Raw genomic sequence first — 16,275 nt, forward strand, 5'->3', positions numbered from 1 at the left:
AGAGCTGTGTTGAAAGAGATGGGCTTGGCCGGTGTGGTGAGTCCTGCCTGAGCGGCCAAGAAGTGGGAACATTTAAAAAAGACATACAAGGTTTGTATTAGGTGTATTCTATTACTATAGCCCTATATAGTGCAAGTGTATATGAATGATCATTGTTACTGTTGTTTGTTTGTTAGTGATTTCTTTTCTGTATTAGCATTTTTTAAAAATATGAACATTACATGAATTGTGCTCTACAAAAATGTGGTAAGCTTTAGAGTATAACCCACAAAGTACAACTAAATAACCCTGGAGTTACAGTGTAATTTTTTGTACCAGTAGAGTTTATACACATATGCAGGTACAGGAGCAAGAGATGTGAAGACCTGTAGTTATATTTTAAGTATGAGGTACTTATTTTATTATGATTACAGGATATGTATGACCTACTGAGTAAAAATGATCGATGATTCAGGGAAGATGGAGTGATGGCTCCTGCAATGCTTACTAAATCTGATTTTATTTTATTGCCTTTCCTCCTTACCCTATTACCAACACACAGGTTGACAAGATTTTTCCTTTATGATTGTGGGAATACTTAAAATTACTAAGTTTAATAGGAAACATAGGTCTAGGGGATAGTGTATTGTCATGAATAATGTCAGCCTCAATTAATACCAAACTTAACGTCTTGTTACCCTACATATATGTGTTGGTATGTGCTGTACTGGTACACTGTGAGAAAAGAAGATTACACTGTAAACTCTGGGGTCAAGTTTTAAATAGCAGGCTGTAAACTAAAGTGATAATAAAATGCTATACTTTACAATGTGTGCAGGAGCTAAGGAAACCACCGACAGGAAGTGGCACTGAATCAGGGGAGCCCACTGCTGGGACATGGAAGTGGTTCTCCCTCATAGATGAGGCGATAGGAGGCAGGCCATCTATTCAGCCTCAATGCCTCATTGCCTCAGCATGGGAAGAAAACTCTTCCGTGTCTGATTCAGTGTCCCCTGATTCAGTGCCACCTGACTCAGACAGTGACATGACAGAGCCAGGGAATGAGACAGGGTCAGAGGAGCCAAGGCCACCAAAAAGGCAACGGCGTGATGCCATTTTGGAGTTGCTGGAGAGGGAGGAAAAGAGGGCAGAGGAGGGAGTCAGGAGAGCTGAGGCCAGAGAGGAGAGGCTGTTAAATCTGTTAGAAAAGATTGTTAAAAAAATGTGAACTATATATATAGATATCAGTGCTGTCAAACGATTAAAATATTTAATCACAATTCATCGCGTTAATGTCATAGTTAACTCACAATTAATAGCAATTAATCGCACATTTGTATCTACTCTAAATGTCCCTTGATTTCTTTTTGTCCCATTATTTTTTCTCATTTTAATGCTCTTATCACCATGGAAAAGTGGATTGATTTGCTTCATGCAAATGTTTTTTTTAATTGAAAAACAACATTGGCAAACACGGCGATACAAAATAAAATTATAAAGTGCACATGTCAGGTAAACTAGGACTCAGCCTATAGTGCAGTTAAACCAGGCGATACAAAATAAAATTATAAAGTGCACATGTCAGGTTAACTAGGACTCAGCCTATAGTGCAGTTAAACCATGGCTTAATACTTTCTTTTTCTCAAGTTTGCTTTGCACACAGCAGTTTGAGGTAGTTGTGATTACTGAGGGACGTCCAATAATCACCAGTGAGCGCGACTGCTTTTGTCTTCTCCAATGCCTGCTGTACCTTAACCTTCTCTGTTTCGTGCAATTTCTGTACGTGGCTTGTAATGGTGGCTCTCGAAGGCAATTCGTAGGTCCAGTCGTTGGATGCTATGCGAATGATATCAGCTGGTCTAGCTGATACCATTCGCATAGCATCCATCTGCATCCATCTGATCCATCTCTTCCTCCACAACGTTAACAGGCCTAAATACAGTAGCCACCCATTTAGCTATGGCTGCAGTAAGTTTGTTCTTGGTTGTGGTATCCAAGTACTTCTGTCTGAAGTCATCCATTGTCGACTGGCTATGACGAGGGGGCGGAGAATTCGCATCAGCTGTGTGCTATGCCATCAAGTGGTATTTCAGACTGGATGTGCTACGATGATAGCTCAGTTCGCAACGACACAGATCACTTTGGTCTTATCAATGGAACCATTTGGCAACTGTTTAAAAGTAAACTTTCCATTCAGAATCTTATTGGCATCCATTTCGGCGTCTCGCGCTCGCCATCCACTCAAAACGTAACGTGCCTACTACTCTTTGGCTGGCTCGCAAGCCCAAACGGTGTGCCTGTTATTTTGCTTCCGGTCTAGCTAGATCCGGTGTGGTGTTGTAGTTTTTCTAATGTTACTAGTTGTTTCAACAGCGTGTGAAAAAAACTACACAGTTTGCTAGGCCAAAGAGAACGTTAATCTTGCGATAAAAAAAATGACTCCGTAAAATGGGTTTGCGTTAACGCCGTTAATAACACGCTTAACTGACAGCACTAATAGATATTGAAGAGACAGATCTTTGTTAATAAAATGTTCGATGTCCGATCCGCTTTCTCCTTCTCTGGCTCTAGACGCTCAGCAGACTATAGTGAAACTCTACAACTCACGACTACTAACGTTACTGTGAGGCCCAATACGTTAGCGGCAGCTGTCTGTTCCTATGATAAACACTGATTATTAAAGAGAAGATGCTGTAGGCTACTGTTTTTCAACGGTTTAATGACTTGAAACAAGGTTGCTGATAATATTGATAGGGAAATAGTCAGTGATAAAAGTAAGAAGTGTTTGTGTGTGTTTGTGTGTGTGTGTGTGTGTGTGAGAGAGAGAGAGAGAGAGTACAATTCCGTTACAGTTGCAGTATTAATCGTTGTAATGCAGCAGCCTAGTTTTGAATGACAGGGTCCCTGCTATCACATGTTGTTAAAATAGAACATTTACATAATATCAACTACAGGCTTCCCGAATGCTGTAGTAAATTAAGCATGATGAGTTGAGCATATGTCAGCATGTGGCCCCACTTTTAACTCTCTCTTTTTTTCAAACCCTTATTGCAGATGGATAGACTTAAGTTTAAAAGTGCAGTATGGAAGTGTTACACTCAACCAACACCAGGGAAGGCAGTCTGTAATACATGCGATGAAGGTGTCAGCATGGGAGCAACAACGGGGAAAAACAAAAATACTTTAAACCTGTGGTCCCATCTTAGGATTCATCACCCTGAGTTGTATGAAACAGCACAGAAGAAACAGGAATCTGAATCTCATCAGGATGAGGCAACTCAGCCAACAATAGAGGACATGTTTCAGAAACAAAGAAAGTGGACAAACTCAGATGACAGGTCGAAACTAATGGACAAACTAGTCCTAGAGACTCTGTCACTGACAACCAACCGTTCACGGTGGTGTCTGATGTTGGCTTTAAGCGCCTCATGGCTGCAGCAGAGCCACGATATGCACTGAAAAGTGATAAGTATTACCGAACTGAGAAGCTGCAAGAAGTTCACCACAATATTGTGGACAAGATCAAAGCCCTGATTCAACCAGAGAATGCTGGCTACTCTCTCTCCTTCACCACAGACTGCTGGTCTGGTGTGACAGAGTCTCTCATGAGCCTGACATGCCATTTCATCGACGCTGAATGGACAAGAAAGCAGGTCATCTTAAATACAAGAGCGATGCATGGGTTCCACACTGGGGAATACCCGAAAGAGACATTCCTCAATATGCTCGTCAAATAATGACGCTTTGGGATGGCGGCTGACCTGTCCTACAATCCCAAAGTGTCATTATTTGATGAGTTGGGAATGAGACTCAAAAATAAACTTTTCTTACAAACAGCACCTTTAAATAATAGTTCACGCATTCATACAATACATAAATTACTAGACATTTTCTTTTTATTGCAGTTAACAAGAAAAGTTTGCAGAAGTGCTTAAAAAAATGCTACAGTTTCTGTTTCCTTAAAAAAGGTTTAGGATATATATGTGAGGATGAAGCAAAATCTGAACTTTCTATTGCTTTGTTCAAAACAGCAACATATTTACACAATTTTCTCTTTGTATATTTTATATGAAGTTTCCAAGTAAGTTTGTTGTCTGTTATCACTCCCAAAAACATAAACTATAACAATTTTGATTTTATCATCTTTTTTTCGATTACCAAAAAACATAAATTTAGTTTGATTCCAATTCCAGGATGATTTATGTTCATCAAATCATCTCTTAAGTTTGAACATTTCACATACTGTACTACCTGTGATTGCCTTTAAATCCTGCCCAGAATAAAAAATGAACATAGCTCCAGTGGTAATTACTTCTTCACTGCAACTATGATAATGAATTAGTGATGGCACATGTGACTAAATGCTTTAAAACACAACGTGATAATTGAACCTTTTGCTGTTCCACATACACTTCCTGTGTCTGTTGCACAGGAGTAAATATAGACTGTTACGTACAGGCCCAAGTGTGAAAATGTCAGCAAATGCGGAACTACTGAAGATGTTAGTGATTTAATCCCATTAGATCACAAACAGAGAGGTAAAGTGTATGCAGCTTCTATGTTGAACCTATTAAGCATTTTTTGTTCACACTGATGCTTTGCTTATGTAATGAACCATTACAGAAATAAACATTAAAAAGATGAAAATAGAGACATAGGGTTTTGAGGCAGATTCAGAGTCATGTGTTGCAGATTGGAGGATGCTTGATAGAAACGTATTTATCAGTTCCTCTTCAAATGGAATCGAAAGCCTGATTATTGTCATATAGTAAGTGATAAAGAGATTCTCTTTAGAGCCTCCAGATGTGTTACAGTACATTTCAGGTACACGGGAGAATAACAAAGAAAGATATAACCCTGGCTGTTATTGGGGCCATGTTACTGTGTAGTTTACACCTCTTCACCTACTCATACTATGTAGTTAACCTACCATGTGCATCACGTGTATCAGCCAATGTGTATCAGCCAAGTGTAAAATTGGTATTTTTTGTATTCGTTGTGAAAACTTCCCTCACCTACCTCCATATACAGTAAGTTCAAACTATTCACATGAATTTTGACAGATACATTTTTTAAAATTCCTCACATTAAGCTTGATGACATTTTTGTGTGTGGTTGATAACTTGACATCTTACATCATTGATCATTTAAAGGCAAACCCTGTCAAGGTCCTTCTCCTTTTTCTCCATCCTTCCTAATCTCTACAATTTAAATTAATCACCCAGACGAACAAAGAAAGAGTTGACAATGGCTGAATGACAATGGCTTTTGCAAAAAATTAAAAATATTTTTTTTCTTCTTACCTGTAGTGCTATTTATCCATCTAGATTATTTAGGTGAGAGTTGTAGATATTTAAACTAGATGGCACTTAGCTTGTGGTGCTCAAAGTGCCAAAGAATACATTACCAATCTCTATAGATAGACTCGTACAGGTAAGAGGAAAAATATGTTATTTTTTGGTGAGCTGTCTCTTTCAATTTCAGGAAGTCAGGTGCTCAAAGAGATGACCACCAGGTCCACAGGCAGGTGAACGGTGCAGCAGCTCTGGTGAGCAGCACATGGTAGGCTTGTCGAAACTGTCTGTTCATGACAGCATAGAGCACAGGGTTGATGCAGCTGTTGAGCCAGGTGAGGTTTCCAAAGAACATGTACAGAACCTGTGGGGCACGGTTATGTTCGTCGGCTATGTTGATTAACAGGAAGGGGACAAAGCAGAACACAAAACCCAGGAAAACAGCTAAACACATGCGAGTCACATGCTTCATTTCCTTATCATCTCCTTTGGCTGTGCAGTGGGACGAGGAGGCTGCATTTGTTGGAGCAGGTGTGGGTGAAGGGAATGTAGTGACGATATCAGGGGGAGACTTGGTTGCTGATTTAGCCGTGGCAGAGCTGTGAGTAGACTGAGAGGACTTTTCACAATTGATCTCATCTATAGTTGGGGCTAGTTCTGCCTGGCTGCTCATCTCACAGCTACATGTGTTTGCCATACTGCTCTCCACTCCACTATCACTGGTGTCTTGTGCTGAAGAAGCTGGTTTCTTCCTGGGAGATCGGCGACTGAACCTATAGCGGAGTAAACCTTGTGATGCAATCCGGACATGTCTGTAGATGAGGAGGTAGAATGTGCCAACACATCCCAGACCGACAAAAAAGTAGAAAAAGAGCAGGATGATGGAGTAGGGATGGTACGTCGTCCGGGTGATGGTGCATACACAAAACTTTGACTCAAACACGTAACCATGCCATAGAGGGCCAGAGCTGGCCAGGCCTAGTGCCCATGCTGAGATGATGAGTAACGAAAGACCAAGGTCAGAAAAGACACGGTCAAACACAGCCCTCTTTGCAACCATGAGATATCTGCCTCCTGCTATCAGGCAGAGGGTGATAATGGAGACAGAGTTGAAGAGGAGGAGGAGCAGGCCCAAGATTCTGCAGCACAGCTGACCAGTGCGCCATCTGAGGTGTAGATAGGAGTCAACTAAGCTGGGCTGCACTATGGTGCAGTACAGGAGATCAGCTAGAGCCAGGTTGACGATGAGCACATTGAAGCGTGTCCTCAGATGAGGATCTATGGCGAAGGCTAGAATGGTCATCAGGTTGCCTGGTGTACCTATGATGGTCACAGCACATCCGCACAGCACAGCAAAGTAGTGGTAGCCATCGACTGAAGGACTGAAGCAGGAGAGGTCGTCCTCTGTTTGGTTGGTGTGGTTCATCATCATTCTGTCAACTAATAAATAGGAAGCAAATTGGTCAACAAACTACAACAAACCACACTGAAGGAAACAACATAAGAAGCTGATATTTGAGTTCCATGAATCTTACTATTATATAATTATATTATATCCCTCTTCTTCATCCGAAAACCAACATCATAATGGAGAAAAATGGTCCTGGAGGAACAGCTTTGTCAATATCACCAGCTGGCCCACTTGTCCCATAAAGATATTAAATAATAGGGATGTGCTTTTTTACTGCTCAAAATTAATAGTACTCAAAAAAACAAAAGACAGTGACACATCTTAAACACCACTGTTAGTAGTAGTGTTGTCATAAATATTGAAAAATAAAAATATAAAATAATAAAAAAATATCAATATTGAATGTTTGAAACAGTTTCAATAGTCATTTCACACAGTATTGCCACTGATACAAGCTGTGATCTCAAGTAATGTCTGACTAAAACAGTTGAATATTATCTGGGACTGTGCAGGTCATTTAATTGAAAACTTAATATAGAATAGAGTCAACTTACATTTATATTTATTTTTATACATACAGTATATATATATGTATATTGTATATATGTGTGTGTGTTTTACAAATAAAAAAACATGATTACTCTATACTTTTGACCAATCCTGATGTGCAAATGGAGCACTGAGTTGTCATGCCTATCCCTGTAAAATAACTAGTGAAAGACTGTAGTCTGATCTGTTGTCTCTCTTTAAACTAAATGTACATGCTGCCATAAGCACATTTTGCTGCTCACAATTAGGATAACATTTGAATCGTTTAGTCTAAACTGCCCATCCCATGTACTAATACACCAGGGTGATGTTTTTAAATTGCTTGTTTTACCTGACAAACAGTTCAAGACACAAGTGATGGCAAACAGCATTCAGCCGTTTGTCTTCTATCATTTTACTGTAATCACTTTGTCAAACAAACATGTTGAAACAAACAAACATTTAAAGTGTTACATTTCTCACCTTTAACTTGATCACTTCCTCCAGTTGTTGGTGAAGTGTATGCAGTGATCTCATCTGCTGACAGTCTGTCTTCCTCTTGAAGTCCTGAAATTACACTTTAAGGACATCCTCTTTCTCTTAGTTGCTTCTACAGACACTGAATTTTCATTTTCATGTCTTAATGCTTGTTTGCTCAGTGCCCTAACCTGTATGAATGCAGATACACTTAGTATAACTGTTATGTTCTTAAGCTTATTACTATGCTGTACTGTATATACAAACACAAAGTAATTTGAAATATTTGAAAAAATGATTGTACTCATAGTCACATTACTGAACTACTTGTACAACCAATTACATTTCTAATTTATTGTTGTCATATCTCAATACATTACAATGTTAGTCTTGAAAACTTGTATCTTTAAAACCCTTTTATACTGACCAAACAACCCACTTAAACCTGTTAACATCTGGCTTTTGTCTTCAATGTGAATGTGTACAATCAGCATTCATTCCCCGGTCAATTGACTCATATTAGTCATGAGTATTTATAGCCTCTACCAGCGGCCTCATCTTGTCTGATGTGAACACAACAACTGGGTGAACACGCTAATTTACTCTCCTTTTCAGGCGTGATGCTATGATGTGTATTGAAGTTGAGGCTGTTGGCTTGTTAATATCTTTCCATTTGTCTCTGTCAAGCAGCGCTTGAAAATCGTTAAGTCAGCGCGGAGTCTGAAAGAGACTGACGTTAAAGATGTTAAGAAAGTAACCACTGTGCGTGGCTTCTTCTATTCCAAGACTCTGTACCATCAATGATTTTTGAAGGTGTTGTTTAAAGGTAAAAACATTACATAATTTTGCTAATAGGAATGATAGGAATCAGAATATAGTTTAACTTCTTTGTAATGTACTCACAGAAAGTTAAAGTTTAACAGAAACCCAGTCCTCCCCACCTCTCGTTCAAGTGTGACCAGTGCCACAGGAGAAAAGGGAAGTCACAGGTGGTCTAGATAATTCACCACTTCCTTTTTAACAGAGACCTCACTCTGATAGAAACATTTGTTTGTAATCCTCAACTATAATCATAGAGCTAGACAAATAGTTATACACTTCTTGTGTCTGTCACACAGGAGTAAATGTGTGAAAATGTCAGCAAATGCAGAACTACTGAAGTTGTTAGTGATTTAATCCCATTAGGTCACAAACAGAGAGCTAAAGTGTACGCTGCTTCTATGTTGAATCTGTTAAGCCTGATGATTGTCATATAGTAAGTGATAAAGAGATTCTCTTTAGAGCCTCCAGATGTGTTACAGTACATTTCAGGTACACAGGAGGAATACAAAGAAAGGTATAACCCTGGCTGTTATTGGGGCCATGTTACTGTGTAGTTTACACCGCTTCACCTACTCATACTATGTAGTTAACTTACCATGTGCATCACAGTTTGGTTCCCTATTGCTTGTGATTATACACATCAGATGAGTGTGATCGAAGTTCAGTTTTTGCAGCTTAACTTAAATATGACCTGCATCTTTTGTATCATTAGTTATGTAGACATTACATGAGAGTTAATGTCTTAATATTGATGTGTATCAGCTAAGTGTAAAATTGGCATTTGCTGTATTCGTTGTGAAAACTTCCAGTTCAAACTATTCACATGAATTTTGACAGATACATTTTTTTAAATTCCTCAAATTAAGCTTGATGACATTTTTGTGTGTGGTTTATAACTTGACATCTTACATCACTGATCATTTAAAGGCAAACCCTGTCAAGTTCCTTCTCCTTTTTCTCCATCCTTCCTAATCTCTACAATTTAAATTAATCACCCAGACGAACAAAGAAAGAGTTGACAATGGCCGAATGCAAGTTGGATAACATTATTTCATTAGAACATCATACGGGGTCTAATTAAACAGATACAACACTTTGGTGACAATGGCTGAATGACAATAGCTTTTGCAAAAAAATCCAAAATATTTTTTTTCTTCTTACCTGTAGTGCTATTTATCCATCTAGATTATTTAGGTGAGAGTTGTAGATATTTAAACTAGATGGCACTTAGCTTGTGGTGCTCAAAGTGCCAAAGAATACATTACCAATCTTGATAGATAGACTCGTACTAAAGGTAAGAGGAAAAATATGTTATTTTTTGGTGAGCTGTCTCTTTCAATTCCAGGAGGTAAGGTGCTCAAAGAGATGACCACCAGGTCCACAGGCAGGTGAACGGTGCAGCAGCCCTGGTGAGCAGCACATGGTAGGCCTGTCGAAACTGTCTGTTCATGACAGCATAGAGCACAGGGTTGATGCAGCTGTTGAGCCAGGTGAGGTTTCTAAAGAACATGTACAGAACCCGTGGGGCACGGTTATGTTCGTCGGCTATGTTGATTAACAGGAAGGGGACAAAGCAGAACACAAAACCCAGGAAAACAGCTAAACACATGCGTGTCACATGCTTAATCTCGTTATCATCTCCTTTGGCTGTGCAGTGGGACGAGGAGGCTGCATTTGTTGGAGCAGGTGTGGGTGAAGAGGATGTAGTGACGATATCAGGGGGACACTTGGTTGCTGATTCGGTCATGGTAGAGCTGTGAGTAGACTGAGAGGACTTTTCACAATTGATCTCATCTGTAGTTGGGGCTAGTTCTGGCTGGCTGCTCATCTCACAGCTACATGTGTTTGCCATACTGCTCTCCACTCCACTGTCATTGGTGTCTTGTGTTGAAGAAGCTGGTTTCTTCTTGAAGGATCGGCGGGTGAACCTATAGCGGAGTAGAGCTTGTGATGCAATCTGGACACGTCTGTAGATGAGGAAGTAGAATGTGCCAACACATCCCAGACCGACTAAAAAGTAGAACAAGAGCAGGATGATGGTGTAGGGATGGTACGTCGTCCGGGTGATGGTGCAAACACACAACTTTGGCTCAAACACGTAACCATGCCATAGAGGGCCGAAGCTGGCCAGGCCTAGTGCCCATGCTGAGATGATGAGTAACGAAAGACCAAGGTCAGAGAAGACACGGTCAAACACAGCCCTCTTTGCAACCATGAGATATCTGCTGCCTGCTATCAGGCAGAGGGTGATAATGGAGACAGAGTTGGAGAGGAGGAGGAGCAGGCCGAAGATTCTGCAGCACAGCTGACCAGTGCGCCATCTGAGGTGTAGATGGGAGTCAACTGAGATGGGCTGCAGTATGGTGCAGTACAGGAGATCAGCTAGAGCCAGGTTGACAATGAGCACATTGAAGCGTGTCCTCAGATGAGGATCCCAGGCAAAGGCCAGAACGGTCATCAGGTTCCCCAGCGTACCTATGATGGTCACAGCACATCCGCACAGCACAGCAAAGTAGCGGTAGCCGACGACTGAAGGATTGTAGCAGGAGAGGAGATCGTCCTCTGTTTGGTTGGTGTGGTTCATCATCATTCTGTCAACTAGCAGGAATCAAATTGGTCAACAAACTACAACACTGAAGGAAACAACATAAACACATTTGAGTTCCCTGAGTGTAGTTCCCTATAACATAATTTTAATATGTTCCTCTTCAGCTGAAAACAAAAATAACAGAGAGAAATGGTCCTCGAGGAACAGCTTAGTCATCATCACCAACTGGTCCACTTGTCCAATAAAGATAATAAGTACTCACAAAAAAAAAAAAAAATGATTGCGGGAAATAGTTAGAGCTAGCAGCACATCTTAAACACCACTTTCAGTAGTATGGCTACCTTGACTACACTTTTTAAGTCGGCCCCTAATTTCGCTGTGCTTTCCTCAGAAATCCACTCCACTCTTGTAGTTGGTGTGTTCGCTAGCCTGTACTCCAGCTAAACAAACACCATCAGCTCGTGGAAGCCTTCTTCCTCCACTAAGCTTATTGGGAACATATATATGGTAACCATTTTCATGTTGAACTGGTTAATCTTGTCTGTCCTGGTGCATGCAAACACTGTAAGCAAATGAGGTGATGAGAGACTGCCTGTTATTTATGCGCAAATGGTTACTTATCAAAGTAGTTGTTCTACGGTACGCAATTTTAGCATTTGCAGTGCACATTCATTCAGTTTATTTTGTGAAAATACTTACCAATATCACTCTATGTGTAGGTTAGTATTCTGCCTGGTACATTCGATCAGGTGATGTCTGACTAAAAACACAGGGGTCAATTTATATTTATTAGTTTTATAAGCAGTATATATATATATATGTATGTATATATATATATATATATTTGTGTGTTTTTGTGATCACTCTAGATTGAAGCAATCCTGATGTTCAAATGGAGCACTCAGTCCTCATGCCTTTCACTATAAAATAACTATAATGAAAGACTAGCCTGATCTGTTGTCTCTCTTTAAACTAAATAAACTGTGCTGCCAGTAGCACATTTTGATGCTTACAATTCAGATTATATCTGGATCATTTAGTCTAAACTGCACATCCCATGTACTAATACACCAGGGTGTTGTCTTTAAATTGCCTGTTTTAGCTGACAAACAGTTCAAGACACAACATGGCAAACAGCATTCAGCCAATTGTCTTCTATTATTTTACTGTAATCACTTTGTCAAACAAACATGTTGAAGCAAACAAACATTTGCGGCGTTAAATTTCTCACCTTTAAGTTGATCACTTCCTTCAGTTGTTGGTGAAGCGTATACTGTGGTCTCATCTGCTGATAGTCAGTCTTCCCGTTAAATTGTGATTTTAAGGACATCCTCTTTCTCTTAGTTGCTTCTACAGACACTGAATTTTTCATTTTCATGTCTTAATGCTTGTTTGCTCAGTGTCCTAACCTATGCATGACGTGTAACCTGATTACATTAAAAATGATAGATGGCAAACAGCTCAATGCTGTTTGCCATGTATCATTTTTAATGTAATCACTTTTTCAAACGAAAGTGATAAAACAAACCAAAATATGCACTATTAAATTTCTCACCTTTAATTTGATGACTTCCTCCAGTCGTGAAGCGTATGCAGTGATCTCATCTGCTTATTGTGAGACTTCCTGTTACAGTGTAATTTTATGGGCATCCTCTCTGTCTAAGTTGCCTCTACAAACACTACAATTTTCATTTGCATGTCTAAGGCTGGATTGCACCAACAAGGATGAACTTTTAAGCCTGATTAAATCATGGTGAAGTTTAAATTCTGTTGCACCAAACTTTAAAACTTGCTAAAAAAGAAAAAAGATTCAATTTAAATTGCTCTTTCAACTTCATTTTTTTTTCTCTAAATCGAGATGAAATGTATTTCTGTTGCACTAAAACTTAAATTTAAACTGTGATCCAGTATTAACTTTAAACTTAGACTTCATAAGGTTTAACTTTTAACATGGCTGTCTTTTTTAAATGAACTGAGCAAAATAATCAAGTTACTGGAATACAATTAAGGGGCAGCCTCTAACCAAATGATTTTTATGATGCTGCTTAATTTTTTATCAAGGAACCATCTCAGTTAGATACTGAGCTGAACAGGACGACTGGATCAACTGTCAGACAGAGCAGTGAAAGAGATGCAGCTAGTTAACTAATAGGGCTTTTCCACATGTGCTACCTTGGCTTGACACAGTTTGACTCGGCACATCAGCCCAGCTGGGATTTACAACAGGGCTACCTGCTTCAAGGTGTGCCTTTAACTAAAGGGCACTTGTTTCACCCCCTTTTCTTGATGTCTTTTACCTGTCTCATTATCCCCACCTCCCTTGTCTGCGTGCTCCCTGTCTTCTCTGCCAGTTCATCTTCACCTTTTGTAGCAAGCATTCTGGCATTTCTCCCAGTGATAGCCTTGTTAGGCCAAGTCCACACATATACAGGTATTTTTAAAAACACATTTTTTTCCTCCTCCAGTTTAAAAATAAATTTCCATCCACACCAACGGTATTTAAAACAAAACTGTCCACGTGAAAAAATGCAAACGCAGGCTGTCAAGCGCACGCCAAAGGAATAGGTGGTGACATAACCTCTACTCAGTGGTGGACAGTAACGAAGTAAATTTACTTAAGTACTGTACTTAAGTACAGTTTTTGAGTATCTGTACTTTACTTGAGTATTATTTTGGGGGGATACTTTTACTTTCACTCCACTACATTTGAAGGACAAATATTGTACTTTTTACTCCACTACATTTCTATTGATGCTCTCGTTACTCGCTACTTTTGATCTTACGTCAGCTGATGATTTTTTTTTGCAAAATTCAGAGAAAATAAACTGTTTCTGCTGATTCGCGTATGGTTTGTCTTAGCCGTATTGCCGTACCTGTACTACGTCATGAGCACCCGTGGCCTTATCTCAAACCCATGTTTGAGATTTTTGTCACAAAAACTGATTCGTTTCAGTTTAAATGTTGGTTGTGCTTACCGCGGACCAATTATATCACAGACTACAAAGACTCGTCTTCCAACCGGAAAAAGCACGTCGCGGTATGTAAAGTAGCTACTAACGTTAGCTAGCTTAATGTTTGTGAAAGAGAGAGTGTGTGTGTGTGTGTGTGTGCGCGCACGCGCATGTGTGTGTGTGTGTGAGAGAGAGAGAGAGAGAGAGAGAGAGAGTGGGTGTGCACGCGTTAGTGAGGTGCGGCTGTCTTTGACGTGGGTTATCCGGCTCATTTTTGGCTGTGATGTATGATATAAGTAAAGTAAACTAGTCAATAAGTTGTTTATCTGTAAATGTCAATATCAGTTCTTGTAGTGCCTACATCTACATCTTTTTTATGTAGAGAAAGCATGGATGTCAGATGCAAAAATACACTGAACTGACCGCAGCTGTCTGCAATATATTTCACTTGTTGGTGAATGCAGCTGAGTCTGTGTTCTGAGGCTTCTTGCCTTTATTTGCTTATTTTTGAGCTATAAACTGTCTGTAGCAGAATCGCATCAGTGTATTGTATAATGACATTAAGCTACTTTCCTTTCCTGTATTTCCTGAGATATTTTTAAAATACTTTTACTTAAGTAATTTTTTAAACAAATACTTTAGTACTTTTACTTAAGTAATATTTTGACTAAGCTACTTTTACTTGTATTGGAGTAATATTTGACAAGGAGTATCTGTACTTTTACTCAAGTAGTGAAGTTGTGTACTCTGTCCACCTCTGCCTCTACTGTAAGGCCACGCTGGCCAATCAGAACCCTGCCAAACAAAGGAGACAAGCCAAAAAACCTGTCTACACAAAAACATTGAAAATGGCATTTCTGAATGTCTTCACCCTGGCTGTTTTCCAAAAGCTCTGTTTTCAGTGACCTGAAATGCCGTTTATGTGTGTATGGAAGGCCAAAACGGGTTGAAAACACTTAAGGAATACCCATGTACGTGTGCAGGGCCTCAGTGTTTTTGACCCTGTTTTTTGTACCTGACTTTTGCCTCTGCCTGATCCTTTTTTGTGCATTTTTGCTTTGCTTACTGATCTCCTGTATACTCAACATATTTTCAGTAGAGACTGTTTCTTTTTGGAAACATGAACTGTCTCAAGTTGTGCATTTGGGTCTACGTCTAGTGTGTCAGACCTTGTCAGTCTTGAGTAGAAGACATCAAAGAGCAGCAGGCTGGTCCATGGCTGTGACTAGCAGTCGGAGGAGTGGCTGTAAGCATGCTGCATTATCAAAGAATCTGAACTAACAAAGCTCCATTCGTTTGGTAAAATACACATTTAATTTCCTTTAAATTCTTCAGAGTAAAAGTCCTATGTCATTTTGTCATTTAAAAGCTTGCATTATGAAGTAGCAAAATAACGAAATGTTGGGTTTTCACCAGCAGTATCTTAACATGATGTAACACCAGCATGTTGTAACAGTTGAGCTAATGTTTTAGCAACTAGCAAACAATGTGAAGAGCTCTGCTTAATTTTAAATCTGGATTTAATCATTTTAAACCTAGTTTTACTAAACTGTGATTAGAACTAATCATAGATTAAATGGATCCTTGTTGGTACAACCCAGCCTTAGTCACTTATATATATACTGCATTGTATATCCAAACACAGATTGATTTGAAATATTTAAAACATTACTGACATTGTTTAAACTTTGTACTAACATTATCACATTACCAAACTACTCACACAACCATTACATTTATAGTTTGTAATATAACATAATTGTTGTCATATCCCATTACATTTGGAAAAAAAAATCACCAACCAACATTGCTTGCAACCATAAACTCAGTTTAATGATGTTGTATATATTTTGGTTTCAACAATTAGAAAGCCCCAACATGTACCTTTTCTCTCTCTTTTTTTTAAATGTTTCAGCACACTTCTCCTAAATAAGAACTCATACTGTACATTTGTAGACATTTCCTTCTTTGTACAATTAACAAGAAATGTTAGCAGGTGTTTTCTATTTGGTACAGTTTCTGTTTCCATAAAAAAAAAGGTTAGCTAGCTTTTCATCCATTAGTAGATGCAACTTTCCCTCTGCGCTGTGATCCCGAAAGAAAATAGTTTCTATATGAAACTGCCCACAACAAGGTCTGCAAATTACCTAGAGTAACCAGGTAATGATTTCTGAGTTTTCCAAATGATTTTTCTGGTGCTTTGAGTGCCACAAGCAAAGTGCTACTGTACCTAGTTTGTGAGAAGAGTGACATCTATACAGCCCA

At 39.3% G+C, this 16,275-nt stretch overlaps 2 protein-coding genes and 1 long non-coding RNA gene across 3 annotated transcripts; 1 reads left to right on the forward strand and 2 right to left on the reverse strand.

Annotated features, from left to right (window-relative positions):
• The first annotated feature begins 3 nt into the window (after positions 1-3).
• LOC311254383 lies at positions 4-4,275 on the forward strand. Its single transcript, XR_014622247.1, has 2 exons — positions 4-90; positions 3,034-4,275. It is a non-coding gene; the product is annotated as an uncharacterized lncRNA (long non-coding RNA).
• A 1,200-nt stretch (positions 4,276-5,475) lies between these two features.
• LOC311254859 (G-protein coupled receptor 84-like) lies at positions 5,476-6,785 on the reverse strand (the record flags this gene model as incomplete). The annotated part of the gene is made up of 1 exon (XM_084348859.1): positions 5,476-6,785. Exon 1 carries the CDS (start codon positions 6,703-6,705, stop codon positions 5,476-5,478), a length of 1,230 nt encoding a protein of 409 aa, XP_084204985.1. The 5' UTR covers positions 6,706-6,785.
• A 3,030-nt stretch (positions 6,786-9,815) lies between these two features.
• On the reverse strand, positions 9,816-11,101 carry LOC311254370 (G-protein coupled receptor 84-like; the record flags this gene model as incomplete). The annotated part of the gene is made up of 1 exon (XM_084348096.1): positions 9,816-11,101. The coding sequence occupies one exon, from the start codon at positions 11,099-11,101 to the stop codon at positions 9,869-9,871; it is 1,233 nt and encodes a 410-aa protein (XP_084204222.1). The 3' UTR covers positions 9,816-9,868.
• Between the last annotated feature and the right edge of the window lie 5,174 nt (positions 11,102-16,275).

Source organism: Pagrus pagrus, assembly GCF_965226575.1.
Source record: "Pagrus pagrus genome assembly, chromosome: 3".
NCBI lineage: Eukaryota > Metazoa > Chordata > Actinopteri > Spariformes > Sparidae > Pagrus > Pagrus pagrus.